The 19,774-nt window shown below is 35.8% G+C and overlaps 1 protein-coding gene across 10 annotated transcripts in view; it reads left to right on the forward strand.

Moving 5' to 3' along the window:
* Positions 1–19,774, forward strand: part of MAGI2 (membrane associated guanylate kinase, WW and PDZ domain containing 2) — a 1,693,309-nt gene that overhangs the window by 1,383,023 nt on the left and 290,512 nt on the right. For all 10 annotated transcript variants that reach the window (XM_060196337.1, XM_060196338.1, XM_060196342.1 and 7 more), the window contains one exon: positions 7,907–8,545. In XM_060196337.1, coding sequence (XP_060052320.1) covers positions 7,907–8,545 — 639 coding nt within the window. The remainder of the gene's footprint in view (positions 1–7,906; positions 8,546–19,774) is intronic.

Here is a 19,774-nt window from a genome sequence, read left to right on the forward strand (position 1 = left end):
CCTCTCTGCCTCTCACTAAAAATAAATAAAATATTAAAATATATATTAAAAAAGAAATCATTAGGGGGGACTTTAAAAACTTTTAAAAATTATTCCAAAACTAATGATGCACTGTTTTTATTAGAAAAGCTATTTAAGAAATAGTATTAGTTCTTAGTAAAATAAATTATGTATAAGGAAAAATCTTAAGCAAGGAGACGTAGAACTCTGTAAATGAAGTGATTCATCAAAAACCCTAAGAAAACAAGACAAGAGCAGTTTTTTTTTTTCTGAAGTATTTGATTCCTGACCTTCTATAGTTTGTTGAAAACATGCCAAGACCTGTGCATGTGGATAATCTTAATCTTAATCTCTGTGCACTGTCCCCATCATCACTGTCACATTTGGATGTGTTTTTGTCCAATTGATGGCTCCATCCTAACTACATTGTTTTTACATTCCAAAGGGAATGAGTAATTCAAGATCTCTTTTATGAGGTCTTGGATTGATATTTTTAGCAAAATGTTAATTTTTATTAATATCTAGTATTAAGTAATATTTAATTAAAATCCAGATTACTTGACAAAACACAGAAACACTATAATTGGTAAGTATGGCTTATGAGAGGTATTCTACTTTTTCTCTGATTAGATCTTTTTGCCTTCTATTAATAACAGCCCTCATACCAAATGAATTCTCAATGTAGAATGACACTATAAGTATTTTTTGTGTTGAAAACTTAAAACAAATAGAAAAATCTACAAAAGAATAAAACCTGGAATGAATTCATAGTCACAAACATGAGATATGGACAGTTTGAAATATTTTAAGAAAAAAATGAATTAGCTAAAACAAAGTTATATATAGGAGGTACCCTTGAAGTTAGAGGAATAACAGAATTTAGCTAAAAGGCAAGTGACAAGTTGATTTGTGAACAAGGAAGACAGAAAATTTCTAAGAAGTATAATTTTTTAGGTAGCCAAGACAAAATTTAAATTAAATTGTAAAACTTGTTGATAAAGAGTGCTAAGTAAATAGGGAGGGTGGGTGGCAATGACACACACAGGTAAGCACACACATTACCATGTGCAAGGGCTGGGATTCAAACCTCAGATCCAACAGCTGAAGGAGTAAAGTTTAACAAACAGTGAAGCAATGCTACAGGTGTCTCTCTCTGTTGGTCTCTCCCCCTTCCCTCTTAGTGTCTCTCTTCCCTGTCACATAAAAATTCAAAAAGATTTTAAAAATAAAAGAGTGCTAAATAGTAGGTCTAGGGATTACATGATGTAAACTCAGAGGAGAGCATATGATGAGACTAATGATTATTTTAGTCTAATTCATAGTAGTGGTTAGGGAAGGTAAACACAAAATGATTAAGAGACACAGAAAGATCTTACAAGCCACAGAGACTCAAAGAATACAGGAGCAAAGGAAAAAGATATAAAAACAACTCCAGTGTAAACAATACTCTAGGAAGAGTGCCCTAATTTATCAGAAATCATTAAGTACCCAAGAGATATCCAATATAGTATTGTGATTTCCATTACTAAGAGAGAAGCCAATTATCTTAAAATATTTTCTCCTACAAGCCAGCAATTTTAAACTTCCTGCTTCATCAACTTTACTCTCCTTCACTTGCACTTCAAATCATATAATTGGAAATCATGTCATTATGAGACCAACCCTATAGAGATGTCAGGCTCATCAGTCACACCAAATTTGACCAGTAGACCCAAAGTCAATGAATCTAAAACCATCTGGCCTCAATCTGGCCTAGCATGAATGCCTGTAGAGGAAGCAATGTAATGTTTCAGGCAATGTGATAATGAAAAATGTATGCTTGGCTTTCAAAAGAAATACATCATCTTTTTGTGGAGAACCTTTCTTCGGAAAGTTAACAGCGTTTTTACAAGCATGATCTCATTCTCACAGTAGCAATGCAGAGAGAGAAAATGGAGCTTATATTTTAATTCCCACTGTATAAAAGAGTAAGTTGAGAAATGGAGGTTCAACTAATGCTTTTCCAATTCCCCAATTCCAGTAAGCCAATGAGGTTAGAGCTTGAGCCAATTTCCCTAGTGAATTTCCTTTCTGAGCTATTATACTCAGGTTATCCCAGGCTTGGCACCATCAGCTTATATACAGCAGGTGGCTCATATTTTTTAATGTTTTTTATATTTATTTATTCCCTTCTGTTTCACCTGGTTGTTTTATTATTGTAGTTATTATTGTTGTAGTCGTTGCTGGATAGGACACAGAGAAATGGAGAAAGGAAGGGAAGACAGAGGGGAGAGAGAAAGACAGACACCTGCAGACCTGCTTTACCGCGTGTGAAGCAACCCCCCTGCAGGTGGGAAGCCAGCCAGGGGCTTGAACCAGGATCCTTATGCCTGTCCTTGCACTTTGCACCACCTGTGCTTAACCTGCTGCACTACTGCCCAACTCTTGTGGCTCATATCTTTATTTTACAATATGTGATATTCATAAAACACAACCCATAAGTATCCCATTCAATCAGTTCTGTTAGAATAAGGAAGTGTTGGCTTACATTCCTATTTATACCAACACTTTGCATGACAGTGTGTGTGTGTGTGTGTGTGTGTGTGTATGGAACAATTTAGTACTGTTAATTTGTTAGATAGTTGTATTCTATGATAACCAACCAGTCATCTTTTACATTCAGAACTCTCTTGTCTGATTCCATAAAGAAATGTTTATAGGCTCCTCTGTCTCTTGTTTACATAATAACTTTTTTAAAATGCTGTGTGGAACAGGTGGTGGTGCACTCTATGGACCTGGTTCAAGCACAAGAACCTGGGTTCAAGTCCTCAGTCCCCACCTGACAATGGAAGTTTCACAAGCAGTGAAGCAGTGCTGTGTCTTTCTCTCTCTCCTCATTATCTTTCAATTTCTGTCTTTATCCAAAGTAAGTAAATAAAATAATCTTATAAAGAAAAGATGAAAATATATTTTTTCAGTGGAAAATATCTATAAAGTGTAAATGACAGTATTACTGAGAACCACACATAGTTCTCATTTCATTTCCAAATAGCAAGCTCACATTAAAACTCAAAAATAGCATTAATCACTGTGATTCAAATAGCTACTCTTTAGACCTGGCAGGGAATCTTGATAGCTTTGAACATTATTGTAAGTTCTTTTTTTTCTGTGAATTTCTGGCAGAGAAGAGAGAAAAGTAAAGGATGGTTAAGGACTACAGAATTAACACTGATTAAAGTTAGGGTGAGTCAGAGGAAAGTGGCATTTGCTTCCTTCCTGCATTTCCCTTGTCCACTCAGGAACTTATGCTCATTCTTGATTATTACTGTGGTGGGAATATCTTAGTGGGACTTTTCTAATTTTATAGAAGGATATAAGCAAGGACAGATAATAACTACTGAAAGAGCAGTCATCTTTCATATAACAATTTATAACTTACACACACTCTCACTTACATGATCTCATTTGCTATTTCCCATGGAACAATAATTTATTATTATTATTGTTCCTCATTACTTGTGGAGAATGTGTCACAGCGGATTTAACTTGTTTTGAAAGTCACTCAGCTCATAAATGATAGAGTCATTTGCCTTCCTGTCCCAAGTATTGCCTATTATTCCATGCAGTCTCTCTAAGTTTGAGACAATGCTGATCTAGAATGGAGATGGACAATAAAATTAGTGATGTATTTTTTAAGTTAACCATAAAAAAGGGAGGAAATGAGATGTACCAAAGAAGAAAGCAAATGGTCAATAAATAAATTAAAGGATGCTCAGTCTTAATTTCAGTAATGGAACATTCAGATTAAAACCTTGACTACACCAATTTGATCAGTAAAAATTAAAATACTGGGAAAGATAAGTATCATGTTAGATGGGAAATTGAAAAGTCTGATAAACTGCTTAGTAGAGTACAAATTTAAAGTATCTTGTTTTGTCACATATTTGCCATTATCTTAAAGTCACAGATGCATATGAAAACATGCCCAGTAATTCTATGTCAAGATACACTCCTCATAAAAGCACTCCTAATTGTACACTGCTGGGCTAGCTTTGCGGCAGGAGAGAGGATCCAGGAACTCTTGGCGGCGTGGTAATACAATTCTTTATTCACAGAGGAACACCCCAGAGTCAGGTGAGAGCACAGCGGGTTAAGCCATGGCCGCCTCCCGCTATGCACAACAGCCCTTCTCCAGGTCGGGACGCGGGAGAGAAAAGAGAGCAAAACCAGGAACAAAAGTGGGTTTTATGGGATAAAACTGGAAGTGGCAAGTCAGGAAGTGAGATGGCTAGGAAAGGGGGTGGAGAAAAGAAAAATGCATGCTGGGAATTTCCTTAGCTACCATTGCTATGATTTTAGCTGGCGGGAATTAGCAATACCCTGAAGGAATAATGTGGTGGGGAGACTAGTCATTTATAAGACAAAGCAGAAGATTGGTATGTAGATAAAGGGGCTGGCCATACTAGCAGAGGGTAGTTTGTGGGCACTGCCTAACTCAACCACAGTACACTCAGGCCATGACAATGGGTTTATAGCAGAGTTGTCTTTTTTATTTTATTTTATTTTATTTTATTTATGTGATAAGATAGAGAAACTGAGAGGGAAGAGGAGATAGACAAAGACAGTCAGACAGGCAAACAGTCAGACAGACAGACCTACAACATTACAAGAATCTGCAGGTGGGGACTGTGAACTTGGACCCAAGTCCTTGCACAACAGAATTCTTTTTCATATCCAAAAGAATCATAGTGTTCACTATCAAAGTAATAGATAAATAGTAAGTGGTGTCGTGATCCGATAGAACTATAGTGCAGTAAAAATTGATGAACTAGAAGTACCGATAAATATTACAGCTACCTTTTATGGAAAATTACAAAAGGTTAATTATTTTATTTTATTTTTATTTTTTGTCTCCAAGGTTACTGCTGGGACTTGGTAGCACTATGAATGCACTGCTCCTGGTGGCCATGTTTTCCATTTTATTGGTTAAGACAGAGAGAAACTGAAAGAAGAAGGGGAGATAGGAAGGGAGGGAGAAAGATAGACACCTACAGTCCAGCTTCACCACTTGTGAACCATCCCCCCAGCAGGTGGCAAGCTGGGGGCTGGAACTGGGTGCTTGCACAGATCCTTGTACTTAGTATTATGTGCACTTAGCTGGGTGTGGCACTGCCTGATGGTTAATGTTGATGTCATTTAAAAACAAAAGCTTTAAAGTATGCTTCAGGAACTGTTATAAATTAGTGACAGATATTACCTGAGACTATTATTTATGGCAACCTACTGGGTTGTAAGAAAAGTCATGACACATTTTTGCATAGAAAAAAATTTATCATGACTATTCCAACAACCCAATAGATATATCATAGAATTCCACATAACTAAAAATAAAATACATGACAATAATTACATTTGGGAAGGATGTTAACTAAAGATTTCAACTATTATGAGTGATATCCTGTGATAAATTTTTTAAAGGGGAGTATTATTCTTTCAATCTGTTAACATACAAAATATACTTTAAAAATAGTGAATTTGAGTATTTTTTCATATGTCATTGGCACTTTGGATCTCTTCTTTGATGACTATTATGTCTGTATTCTTGTCTACTTTTGGATAAGGTTGTTTGTTTTTTGTTGCTGAGTTTGTGAGCTCTTTGTATATCTTGGTGACTAACCTTTTGTCTGGTATATAGTATAAAAAAATCTCCCATTCTAAATGAATATGAGATTATCTCACTCATGGACAGAACTTTTTAAGTTCTTAAAATAAGAAAAGAAAGGAGAAAACAAAGTGAAAATTGGACTGGTTTGGTATAGTGCAGCAAAGCGAGAGGACTTTTAAGGAAAGAGGATGAGGCAAGGGTGGGGGAGGCTTCCAGGCCCTGGTGCATGATGATGGAAAAAGACATAAGTTGAGGATGAAACTGTTTTGCAGATATCTATCATGAGTAGATGACAAATTGTAGCCGTGTGCCAACAACTGTACTGTAAGCCATTATTTTTCTAACTAAAATAAATTTTTAAAAATTAAAAAATAGAAGAGACAGGACAGGAACATGTGCTATGTCAACAGATGAGTTTGCCTTGATCAGATCTATCTCTGGAACTCCACTATGACATTAAAATGATGTTATAATATTCCCCAGATGCCCAATTTATTGAGGATTCAAGTTCTGATTCAATGCCCCAGCCATTACACCAACAATCTCTGACAGATACAACTGAAATGTAAAGCTCCAGCTTATCAATCTCATAAGCTATCACATCTTCTAGAAAAATATCTACTCTGGTTTCTGGAAATATTTTCTTGAAATATACATGTATATATGTTTAACACTTTTCAAGCAGTTCTCTAGCATTTGGGAAGAGTATGTTGTTCAGGACTTTGTATCCAGGAGTGTTTTTATCACAGATTTATCTTAAGTGCATTTAGAAGAGAGGTTGTTTTATGTCAGACATTTTTATCAAGCCTAAAAAAAAAGGCATTGAACTTTTAATGTTGAAGTCTGTTTCTCATCTTTGACATTTGTGACTTTAGTGGGAAAGGTTATCTCAAAAGGAAATTCTTTTTACCTTATCTACCATGGAATTATCCCAATAAATTAATTTATGTTGAGTTACTTATTTGACAATCTAGGAAAAATATTTCTTTTTATCCGTCACCTATTCCAACATAGTGAAACATAATCTCAGTATGCATGATCAATACTTTTGTTTTTCAGGGGAATAAAAAGCAATAAATAATCGAACAGTTACCCAGAAATAAAATTGATATTCATATATAATTGAAATTTTGAACAATTGTCTCAAACAGTTTTCTTGTATTTTAAGAAGGGAATGTTGTTTTCCTGAATATATTCCATGATTTATAATAGGTATTCGTTATTTTTTAACATTATAAAGTTATCTCCTCACCAGCGGGCTTCTGCAGTTCTATGATAATTCGTTGAGTAGAAAAGACAATCCCTTTACTTAAAATACCTACCAAAAAAACTGTACTTTCAGAGATTATTTCTATAATTTATCACCAAAACATTTACAGAAATATCAATTTTCCAAGTTCAGAAGATGAATTTGTGCTATCTTCTTATTGGAATGGCAGGGCCCTCAATCCCTTCCATCCTGTTTTAACAATAATGATCTCTATAATGATTCATATTTATTGAGTGCTCACGGTGGATTAGGCACCATGCCAAGAACTTTTCCTGTAATATTTCATTTCACCCTCATAGCAGCTCTACTAATGAAGAACTGTGAGTCAAAGCAGGTAAGTAATTTGCCTAATATCACATATCTGCTAAGTAGTTGAATCAGAATGTGAGCCCAAATTCTTGATCCCAGTTTCTTTGCTCTTAACGTGTATTTGTAAATGCATGCTTAGTAATGTGGCAATTACATCTTGTCTTAAATAGACAAAATAAGGTGAAATATTTTCCTTTCCTATTAAAAAAAAAGAAGTAAAGAAAGAAAGAAGCCAGTTGACTTAGCCAAAATATACAAAAGAACAAAAAAACACATATCAGGACTTTAATTTTCATGCCAAATGTGTGACCACCTCTTCTCAAAATTTGAATATTGTGTTAATGTAATTGCACTGAAGATGAAAAAGCACAGAATGTATGCTTTTTCAAGGTACAAATTCTTCTAACCTTTTCTTTCTGAATATGAAGTCATTTCTGAACTTTAAGAATAATGAAATACCATTTTTCAGAATTTGATCATTGTATTTGTTGGTGGACCTATTGCAACCTGGGGTCACTTACAGAGGTCATCTACAGTGAATCTAAATATTATCCTAATTGTTTTTCTCACTGCTTAGTGAGAAACAGAGCACCTCTTTCACTAGGGTCATAAATTTCATTTCTCTGTGTCAGTGTTGACTGAACTTACCTCATGTTGTCAATCTCTTTCTTTTTCCTTTGTAGGTGATGTCATTGTCTATATTAATGAAGTTTGTGTCCTTGGACATACACATGCAGATGTAGTCAAACTCTTCCAGTCTGTTCCAATTGGTCAGAGTGTCAACCTGGTACTGTGTCGTGGCTACCCTTTGCCCTTTGATCCCGAAGATCCTGCTAATAGCATGGTGCCACCCCTTGCAATAATGGAGAGGCCACCTCCAATGATGGTAAATGGAAGGCATAACTATGAAACATATTTGGAATACATTTCTCGGACCTCACAGTCAGTTCCAGATATAACAGATCGACCACCTCATTCTTTGCACTCAATCCCAGCTGATAATCAGCTAGATGGCACGTATCCACCACCTGTCCATGACGACAATGTGTCTATGGCTTCATCTGGAGCCACCCAAGCTGAACTTATGACCTTAACCATTGTGAAAGGTGCCCAGGGCTTTGGCTTCACTATTGCTGACAGCCCTACAGGACAGCGAGTGAAACAAATACTTGACATTCAGGGATGCCCTGGCCTATGTGAAGGGGACCTCATTGTTGAGATCAACCAGCAGAATGTACAGAACCTGAGCCATACAGAAGTAGTGGATATACTTAAGGACTGTCCTATTGGAACCGAGACTTCATTGATTATCCATCGAGGAGGTAAGATAACACTGACTCAACAATAAAATATATGGGTAAGATAGTAAGCCCTTTACAATAATATTGCAAAAATGGAAGTTCCTTTGGACAGAATGAAGATAAAATAAAAAGGTAAAAGAGGAAATCATGAGTCCAGGAAGCTATAATTTTTTAAGTCTGAATACATATTTCCTAATTCGCATTAAAATAATAATAACCTTTCAGTCATATAAATTTATAATTCTATAAATTTGGAAGGTATAGATTCACTTCCTGGGCCTGGATTGGTGGCACACAAGGTTGAGCACACGTTACAATGTGCAAGGACCTAGATTTGAAGCCCCAGTCTCCACCTGCAAGGGGAAAACTTTGCAAGTGGTGAAGCAGTGCTGCAGGTATCTTTCTCCCTCAACCCTCTAAATAATTTTTAAAACTTTAATAAATTCACTTCCTAAGTATAAATATATCCTAAAAGTTCACTAATATGTAAGTTTTAGAGACCTTCAATTGATTTCTCATTAACATAAGTAATTTGATTTTATCAACTGAATGGTACTAACAACCCATATTGGTATGTGAAATCTACTTCAATCCTTTCTGGGTCCAATCATTGTCTTGCTAATGTGTCCCTGCCCTGAATACCACTGAGAACTGTGTCACTATAAAAGAATCTTTTTAGTCTTATGAATGGTCTTGCTCACTACTCCTTTTCCATTACTTGTAGGACTTCTCTGACAATAATTACCCACAATGCTTTCCATAATCTGGGAAGAATTTAGGGAGCAACTTCAGAGCTTATGTTCTGGTTGGATATCACAGACGAAGTATGGAAATGAGAGCAGTGAGGACAGTGGTCAGAATTCTGAGCCCTTGATGAGTGAGCCTCTCTTAGGAAAGGAGAGTGAGCTAAACAGAAGCTTCCTTTATCATCTCAGTGCTACTTTATTCTTGATTATCAGTGACACTAGGGATAAAGAAGGGCAAGACAATGGGCTAGGTGGTGGCGTACCTGGCTAAGCACACAAGGATCCAGGTTCAAGACCCCAGTCCGCACCTGCAGGGGGCAAGCTTCATGAGTGGTGAGGCAGGGCTGCAGGTGTCTCTCTTTCTCTCCCCCCTAAATTTCTAGCTGTCTCTGTCCAATAAATAAAGATACTTAAAAAAAAACAACTTAAAAAATAGAAAGATAATAGGAGGACAGCAGATAGGGTATTCAAAAAAAGTGTAAAGGATTCAGGTTAATTTCCTATTTTTCACATATCAATTTGGTAACTTAAGGCACTTAAAATCCATGATTTCAGATGTCTCATCTGTTAGATTGGGATGATAATACCACCTAACCTGATGATAGATGCTTACCAAGAAATGTCCTCAATAAGTGCTTAGTAAGTGTCTGCTGAGTCTAAATTAGCATCAGTTACAGAAAGGGTGGGTGAAAAGGAGTAACTAAGCGTGAGGAACTAATGCATAAAGACACAGGTGTGGGTCAACATATGTGATTGATTATTTAAAGCAGCAAAACAGCACAAGAGCCCTGTCAACTTGAAGTACATATAAAAGTAGTCACAATAGAAAGCAGTAACTTCTATATAGTTTGACCTTCTCTGCAGGTTTTTGTTCTCTTGAAGGAGTTATTTATATCATTGACTCCTTTTGTAGAAAGAAACACCGGACAGTAGTCATTGGAGAGCAATACTTTACAAAGCTTGATCATCCTATATATTAAAAAAAAATCATAGTATTGATACCATGATAAATTTCACCTCCTAAAAGCACTGTTGCAAAATAGCATTTAAATCTTGATAATTAAATATTGACATCATATTTTTATTTCTCCCTTTGCTTGCTTAAGATTAAGTAAGCAAATATTCTTAAATATCTATATTTGTCTAATGATGCAATTAAAAATCAAATCTTTGCAATATGCTCCTGATATTTAAAAAGTATAATTGCAGATCTGTGCATGATCCACTATGTGCCTCATAGAAATAAATTTGGACACAGTTTATATATAACTATATTAAAGGCATGATATAGCAGAAAAGATATTTTTAAAAATTATATATTATATAATGTATTTTACTACTCCAATTTGTACTTTTTTTCCTCAAAGTATTATTGTATACCTGCTATTAGCTAGATTGCTTTGTTCTCACTCTCCACCCCCAAATTTAATTCTTAAGTATTGAGTGTGTTTTTTTTTTTAATTCTCCTTGGGGATAAGGAACTTGTTTTTATTTAAAGGTGAATATAGACTTGCAGAATATAGTGTCCTGTGGTGCTTACAGTACTTCTAGATTAAAACCCTCTTGTATTTCCTAAAATTGCCTCAATTTACATTCATCTCTCTGAAATTAATAGGAATTAACAGAATGCTTTTAGGATGAAATTTCCTTGATTGTCAGATTGCAGACTAGCCATACTGCTTGTTATCTCATTCAGATAAGCTAAATTTTTTCAAGAGAATATTTATCAACCTGGGTCCTGTGGTTGTTGATTTATAATTATAATTATTTACTAGCATATTTTATTTCTAAAATATTCTTAGAGCTGGATGGTGGTGTACCTGATAAGTACACACATTATCATGCTCAAACACTCTAGTTCAAGCCCCCTAGTCACCACTTTCAGGTGAGGAAGCTTCATCAGCAGTGAAGCGGTGCTGCAGGTGCCTCTCTTTCTCCCACACTATTTCCCCCTTCCCTCTCAATTTCACTGTTTATATCAAAAGAAAGGGGCAGAGAGAGAAAGGGAAAGTGAGGGCTGGAACATAAAAAAGAAATAAAAGAAAGAGAGGGAGAGAGAGAAAGGAAGGAAGGAAGGAAGGAAGGAAGGAAGGAAGGAAGGAAGGAAGGATAAAAAGGAGGGAGGGGTCTGGGGAGACAGCATAATGGTTATGCAAAAGACTTTCATGCTTGAGGCTCTAAATTCCCAGTTTCAAACCGTCACACCGCCATAAACCAGAACTGAGCAGTGCTCTGGTCTCTTTCTCTTTCTCTCTCCTGCCTCTGTAAATTTCTCTCTGCATTTCTCTCGTTAAAATAAAATATTAGAAAAAGAAAAGTTAGTAAAATTATTCTTAAAAAAGAGAGTGAACATTGGAAGATAAGCAATGAAAAGTAGCTGTTTTCTATTTCAAATTTTGTAGTCATTTTCCAAGAAACAAAACATATATATATATATATATATATATATATATTATATATATATTTTTTTTACCAGAGCACTGTTCAGCTCTGGCTTATGGTGGTGCAGGGGATTGAACCTGGGACTTAGGAGCCTCAGGCTTGAGAGTCTGTTTGCATAACCATTATGCTCAGCTGAGAAAGTGAGAGAGCAAGTTGTGTGAATATCCAAGCAGGAGCACATCAAGCCAAGGGAAGGCTCTGAGGTGGAGGTCTGTTTGATGTGGACAAGGAACAGCAAGGAAGTCTGTGTGTACTGAATGGGGAAGTAAAGGAACGGCAAGTGGAGTCAGAGAGGTTTTCTGGCTGCAAGAATAATCTCGAGTTCTGTTATAATCTTGGACCATAGAAAGGATTTAAGAGGTGCCAGGTGGTGATGCACCAGGTTGAGCACACATGTTACAATGTGCAAGGTCCCAGGTTCGAGCCCCCAGTTCCCTCTTGCAGGAGGGAAGCATAACAATTGGTGAAGCAATGCTACTTGTGTGTGTCTCTTTCTCGACCTCTCTATTTCCCTTCCACTCTCAATTTCGCTATTTCTATCCAATAAACAAAAACTTTTTAAGAGGATTTAGGATTTGACTTGAGTGAAGTGGGAAGGAAACCTTTGCAGCCTTTGAGAAGAGTGATAGCATTTTAAAAGTCTCACTATGTCTCCTGTATTAAGAACTAACTATTGATAGGCAAGGGTAGAAACAGGCATATAAGTGATTCAGCTTTCACAAGCTTTTAAAAGAGAAATGAAGAGAGACTGGAGTTACCAAAGAAATAGCCTAACTGGCACAGCACAGGACCTGAATGCCTAGAGTTTGACTTATCAGTGCCACATATACTAAAGTGGTTTTCTGACCCCTGTCTCTCTATTAAAATAATAAAGTTATATCTTTAAAAAGTGGGAAAATTGGAACAGGATAGGAGGACTAGAGGTGTGGTACAAAATGGATTCAGAATATTTCAAAGAGACATATGAGATATTGGTTATTGGTGAAATGTGGGGATTAAGATGAGAATTAGACTGACACCAAAATTTTTCCTAAGAAACTGTAAGAACAGAGTTGTAATTTACAGATATGATGAATATAGGAAAGGCTTGTGTGAGTAAGGTGTAAGGACTTAAAAGTCCAGCTTGAGACATGCCAAACTTCAGATACCTTTTATCTGTACAATCAGTGATGATGGATTTGGAGGATTTTTATAAATGGAGACTTAATGAGAACATCTAGTTAGTAAGTGTGAAAAAGAAAAATATTCTGAGGGCTGAAGATGGGACTCTTCAATTACAAGGATCAGGAAGAAGAATGACTGGCAACAGGTAAAGAAGAAAAATAAAATAAAAAGAAGGAGCCCTAGTAGTCTTCTGAAAGAAATATTTTAAGATGGCAGATGTGTCAAGTGTTAAATAAAAGAGATCTGGAAATTTCACACTGGAGTTGGCAATAGATTCAAATACTTCAAATTAATATAGCAGTTCACATCAATTAAGAAAACACCAAGCAACATTTGTCTGATGTACTAATTGAGAAGAAGTAAACATCAGTGTTTTGAACACTTGAAAACAAAAGTGTCTTCTGTATTGGGACCTGTAAAGTGATTTATTTGCATGCACTGTGATTTCACATAGATTCTGAGGGGGTGGAAGTACACTTTTTCTTTCATAATTATTCTGGATTATTTTTTATTTTCTGCCATTCAAGAAATGTGAGATCAAGTTCTTTATCACCAGTAGAATTCTTATTACTCCTTTTCTGTCTAATGTGTAAATTAAAGCAGTATTGTTCTGTAGTGACTCCAAAAGAAGAAGAGCTATTGCACTTCATAGTAGCCGATGAAGCAGGTCTGCAGGTGTCTTTCTCTCCCCCTCTCTGTTTCCCCTTCTCTCTCCATTTCTCTCTGTCCTAATCCAACAATGACAATATCAATAGCAACAACAACAACAATAAAAACAACAAAGGCAACAAAAGGGAAAATAAATAAGTATAATAAAAAAAGTCTTTAAAAAAACAACAAATAATGACACCTGTGCACTCCTGTGGTCGTGACAGTACTATTTGTAATAGTTAAAATGAGGAAACAAACCCAACTGTCTAATGCTATACATATTGGAATACTACTAGGCTGTAAGAATTGGTGAAATCTTTTTTGCTGTAAAATGTGCAAAACCAGAAAGAATAATGCTGAATGAAATTAGAAGGAGAAGGAGGTATGGGCCAAAATTCTTTATGGGAGCCTGTTATTTTATAATTTGGAATATCAACATTAAATCATTAATAAATTAAAGTACAAAAAAAAAGAAAGAAATGAATGGAAGAAGGGATAACAAATGATCTTACTGATACATGAGAGCTAAGAAACAAAACAAAAGGGTAATACAGAGGGAAACCTCAGTGGACTGTAGTCTACTACAGGAGATTCAATGATTCAAGGGAGAAGTAATCAGAATAGGACTGAGTTAGGGTTGGGGATCTATTGCCCTGTGGTGGAGGAGTATGATGTTTTAGTGGACCAGGAGGTGTGCAGACACTTATTTTGGAGAAATGTAGATAATGTACCCCTGTGGGGTCACTTCACAAGCGGTGACCTGCAGGTGTCTATCTTTCCTTCTCCCTCTCTGTCCACCCCTCCTCTCTCGATTTCTCTCTGTCCTATCCAACAACAACATCAATGGCAACAATAGCAATAATGATAACAACAAGGTCAACAAAATGGGAAAAAAATTACCCTCAGGAGCAGTGGATTCATAGCGCAGATACTGAGACCCAGAAATAACCCTGGAGGCAAAAAAAAAAATCCTTCAAAAAAATATACCCCTATGACAACAATAATCCTGTGAATGAAAATTTCCTCAATAAAATAATATTGAAAATAGATTTATATATCAATTAACTGTGTTAATGTATCTGAAAATATGTCCATTGTCTATAAATATAAATGAAAAAGTAAAGAGGCCTTATATTTGATGAATTCAATATATTTATATAGATATGTATATGTGATATGATTATATTTTACTTACCATATTTACTAACCTGAGAATACTTTAAGAACAAAATAAAGGCATGTCAGTATTTATAGTCCAGAATGGTTTAATTGTGAGTTTTATTGGCAGAGAAATATTTTAATAATTATAAAATTATTAAAATAATGATTTTTCTTTATTGAGGGGTTAACGGTTTAGTTGACAGTAAAATACAATAGTTTGTACATTTGTAACAGTTCTCAATTTTCCATATAACAATTCAAACCCCACTAGGTCCTCCTCTGCCATAATGTTCCAGGACCTGAATCCTCCCCTAACTCCAGAGTCTTTTACTTTGGTGCAGTACACCAACTCCAGTCTACAGTCTGCTTTGTGTTTTGCTTCTGTTCTTATATTTCTACTTATCCGTGAGTAGGATCATCTCATATTCATCCACTTCCTGAATTATCACACTTTTCATGATTCATTCAAGTTCATCCAAGATAAGGTGAAGAAGGTGAATTAACCATTTTTAACTGTTGTGTAGTATTCCATTGTAGATATATACCACAAATATTTTGATATTTTGTGTCTTCATTTTTGTTAGTTTCTCAAAACACTTTAATTTCTTTCTTAATTTCCTCTTCGACCCAGTAGTAGTTAAATAGTGTACTGCTGAGTTTCCATAGTTTGGGGCTTTTACTAATTTTTTTATATATAGTTTTACCTCCAGGGTTATTGCTAGGGTTCGGTGACTGCACTATGAATCCACAGCTCCTGGAGGCCACTTTTCCCATTTTTTTTGCCCTTGTTGTAATTGTTATTGTTATAGCTGTTGTTGTTGGATAGGACAGAAAGAAATCGAGGGAGGAGAGGATAACAGAGAGGAGGAGAGAGAGATGGACACTTGCAGACCTGCTTCACCTTTTGTGAAGCGACCACCTTCAGGTGGGGAGCTGGAGGCTCAAACTGGGAACCTTACGCCCTTGTGCTTTGAGCCATGTGCACGTAACCCACTGCGCTACCGCCCAGCCCCTGCTTTCACTAATTTTTTGTTTGTTGACAAGTGTTAATTTAATTCCACTGTGGTTTGAAAAGACGCTTGCGATGATTTCAATGCTCTTGAATTTGTTGACTGTTTTAGTAGCCTAACATATGGTTTATCCTTGAAAATGTCCCATGTGGACTTGAATGTTCCACTTTCTTAGAGTGAATGACTCTGAAAATGTCTAATAGTTCTAGTTTATCTGTCTCTTCATTTAATTCCCTTGTTTATTAGTTCTCTTTCTAGATGATCTGTCAAGTTGAGAGAGTGAGGTGTTGAAGTCTCCTACTGTTACTGTGATATATATATATATATCATGAGAATATATTACTGTAGCTCATCCAGTGGATGTTTGATATATTTAAATGACCTGTCATTTGGTGAATGGATATTAATAATTGTTAAGTTCTCTTGGTTGACAAATCCTTTGAGCATTAAGTGGTGCCCATCCCTATTTTTTATTACTTTATTTATTTTAAAGTCTATTGTGTCAGATATAAGAATAGTTGTTCCTTCCCTTTTTTGTGGTCCATTAGCTTGTATAATAGTTTTCCATCCACTTTGAGTCTGTGTTTTTCCTATTGAGTTAGGTGGGATACTTGCAGACAACATATGATTGGGTTGTGTTTTCTGGTCCATCTTCCTGCTCTACCTTTTAACAGATGAATTCAGGCCACTGACTTTGATTGATATTATGAATTGAAGATATTTAAATGCCATTATTCTATTATTATTCTATTATTCCTATTATCGTCAGAGATACAGGTTACTCATTATGGCCATAGCAGAGAGTCTTTTAAGCTATTTTGCCAACTAGCTCAGTCACCCGTGTTCAGTTCCCATGAGAAGCATTCATGCTGGCACTACCAGCACATAGGAAAGTAGGGAGCCAGGAGAGCAGAGTGCAGGAACAGAGACCAGCTTCCACCTGGCTAGTGTTTAAGTTCAGTCCTGAAGTCAGCCTGACTTTAGCCATATGCTAATTACATTCAGCAGCCCCAGCCATATAGTAATTACGTCACAGTAGTAGGCATGATGGGACAGCATATACATGGGAAATTTGGGAAAATGTGAAATTATACCCCTAAGGTAACATAAGACATGTTTTTTAAAAAAACCTTTTTCTTGGTAAAAAAATAAATAAATAAAAAGTAAAATTTAAAAATTAAAAAGTAAAACAGAATTTTAAAAAGCCTAGTATACAATAAATTTGTCAAGTTTTAAACTCCTCTGGTTCTGTAAGTCTTGAGACCTAAATAGCTTTAAAAAATCACATTCTCACTGTCACTACAGTGTAATAGACTGCATTTAGGAAATTATGCTGGTCAAGTAAGAAAATGTTCTCTGCTTCTGGACTGCTAGCTGCTTATGTACAATGTCAGACATTTAAGTAGACTGGGTGCAATTAGAGATTTGTGCAAAAAAAATATTCCACATGGTAAACTCAAAGAATCTTGCTTTGAAGACTCTTCAATCATAGTACCTATACAGAGGCTCTTTCTTGTTGAGTAAATGAATGAAATCATCTACAGCATTCTCTTGCTATAAAATGTGAAGTCATGCTCTTTTTTCATATTGCAGAATAAAAACGATAGACTCTTAATGACTATAAATTCTACCAAAAGTGCAAATGAAAATAATTGCTGTTATTATACCATATTAATGGAGGTTATGCTAATTGCTCAAAAATTTAAAGAAAATGTATTGTTTTGCCTCTCTACATAATTAACATTATTTCATAATGTGTAGTACATTTATGGAGAATTTTGTAGTACATTAGATAAATCAGTTTTACATTTCCAGGAAAGTGGGTTTTAATGAGCATTAAAATGCATTTCAGTTCAGAAACAGTTTCATATTACAAAGTATATTTTATTGGGAGAGTGGGAAACGTCTAGTCGATGTGACACTTCCACTTAAAATCTGGAATATAATCTGTGAGCTAAATATAGATTAATTCATTTTCATTAAATGACTGGAAATTGGGGGTGAGGTGAGTTTCTATATGTGAAAACAAAACTATCCAAACGACAATTATCAGTAAACTAAAGTAAATTTGGGAGCCCGATAGTTCCCCCATATAACACCTTGCCACTGGCAAAATATGTCACCACCCTTCTAGGAAAATCAAAACTAAAATTAAAAACTTCCATATCCTAAATACATTCATTAAATCCTAAATTAGCTAAAACTAATCCAGTGTTCTACCACGTGTTTATAAGTGTTCCTATCTCTCTCTCATGCCTCAGAAATGAACTTGGATCTCAACTCATTCTTTCCTCTGTCCCTCTGGATTCAAATGAGAACTTGTAGGTCTTCTTTTCAAAAATGAGTTTACTTGCACTTTTTTTTCCTTTATTTTTTTTAAATTATCTTTATTGGATAGATTCAGAAAGCAAGAGGGAAGAGGAAGATAGAGAGGAGGAGAGACAGAGAGACACCTGCAGCACTGCTTTACCACTAATAAAGCTTTCCCCTTCAGGTAGGGACTGGAGGCTTGAACTTGGGTCCTTGTAGCATGTACACTGAACCAGGCCCCTATTGCCAGATTTTCTTAAGCTTAATACTTTCCAGCAGTAAGTAAAAGAATTATTTTTCTCTCCTCACCTATATAGATGTTTTTCTTGTGAGTCACCTTAAAACAGTTCCCAAAAGAGCCCATCTAATCCTGCTGCAACTCCAGGAGTATATTTGTAATTGTACTTGGTCATTTTCATGTTGTATTATAATATATGTGATATGTGTATGTATATGTATACACATGAATGTATACATATACATACATGAATTTTGAAATAAAGTCCTTTGAAATGTATTACTAATATAGGACTGGTTGTAGCACACCTGATAGAGTGCACATGTTGCCATGCACAAGTAGCTTTGTTCAATCCCTTAATCCCCACCTACAGAGAGTAAGATCTGTAAGCAGTAGAGCATAGCTATATGGCTGTAGGAGTCTTTCCTGTCTCACTCTCCTTCTTTGTCTCTCTATCTCTCTTTCTCTGCCTCTCACTGAGAGGGGGAATAAGAGAGGGGGGATAGGATGTAATAAAGAAAGAAAGGGAAGGAAGGAAGGAAGGAAGGAAGGAAGGAAGGAAGGAAGGAAGGAAGGAAGGGAGGGAGGGAGGGGAGGGGAGGAAGGAAGGAAGGAAGGAAGGAAGGAAGGAAGGAAGGAAGGAAGGAAGGAAGGAAAAAAGGAAGGAAAAAAGGAAGGAAAAAAGGAAGGAGAATGAAAAGCAAACAGGCAGAAGGCATGGTGGAATAAAACAGTCATTAAGCTCCAGTGGTTACCCTGGTGGCAAAATAAATAAATAAACAAACAAATTGCTAACAATATCTGAATTATAGGCTCAAAGGAAGCAAGTGCTTATAAATTAATAGCTGGATTTCCATCACACTAGTTTTCAGTATAATTCATACTGCATGTACCTCAGCCAAAGGACCTTCAAAGACTTTTTCTGTGCTTTCACAAAGGCAAAAGATTCAAAGTAGAAAAGGAGGCATTGTGATGCCTTCAGAAGAACTGAAAGAGAGAGGACTTTGTCATTGTAGATATTTAATTTGAGGAAGGCAACTTGAAGACAGTTCCAGTAATGCATAGAAGTAGCCATATTTTTCTATAAAATCATTACAGTACTTGTCAGAATAAAACATTTGGACTCTGTTCATTAGTTGTAATTTTAATCTTAAGAATATATGACTTATACATCTATTAGTTATTGATACTATACTATTCTTCACTAGTTGTAAATTATCATAATGACTTTATCATTTGTCACAACAACTGGATCCTTCCAGCACTTGGAGAGCAGGAATGGTTTTTAAAAAGTCCTGTTTTTAGGACCATTGCTCTGATCAAAATTCCCTGCAGTAATATAGCCATTAAAGAATATTCTAGTTGTCACATGTCATCTTCCCTGAATTTGTTGACTCTGCTACTGGGGAGGCTCACTATCTTCAGCTTTGGTCAAGGGCTACCATCCTCACTACCCGGTGGTAATTCTGCATCTTATAGCATTCACAAAATTGAATCACAATTTGTATTTTTATTTATTTTTATAATT

The sequence above is a fragment of the Erinaceus europaeus genome, chromosome 8, assembly GCF_950295315.1.
Source record: "Erinaceus europaeus chromosome 8, mEriEur2.1, whole genome shotgun sequence".
NCBI lineage: Eukaryota > Metazoa > Chordata > Mammalia > Eulipotyphla > Erinaceidae > Erinaceus > Erinaceus europaeus.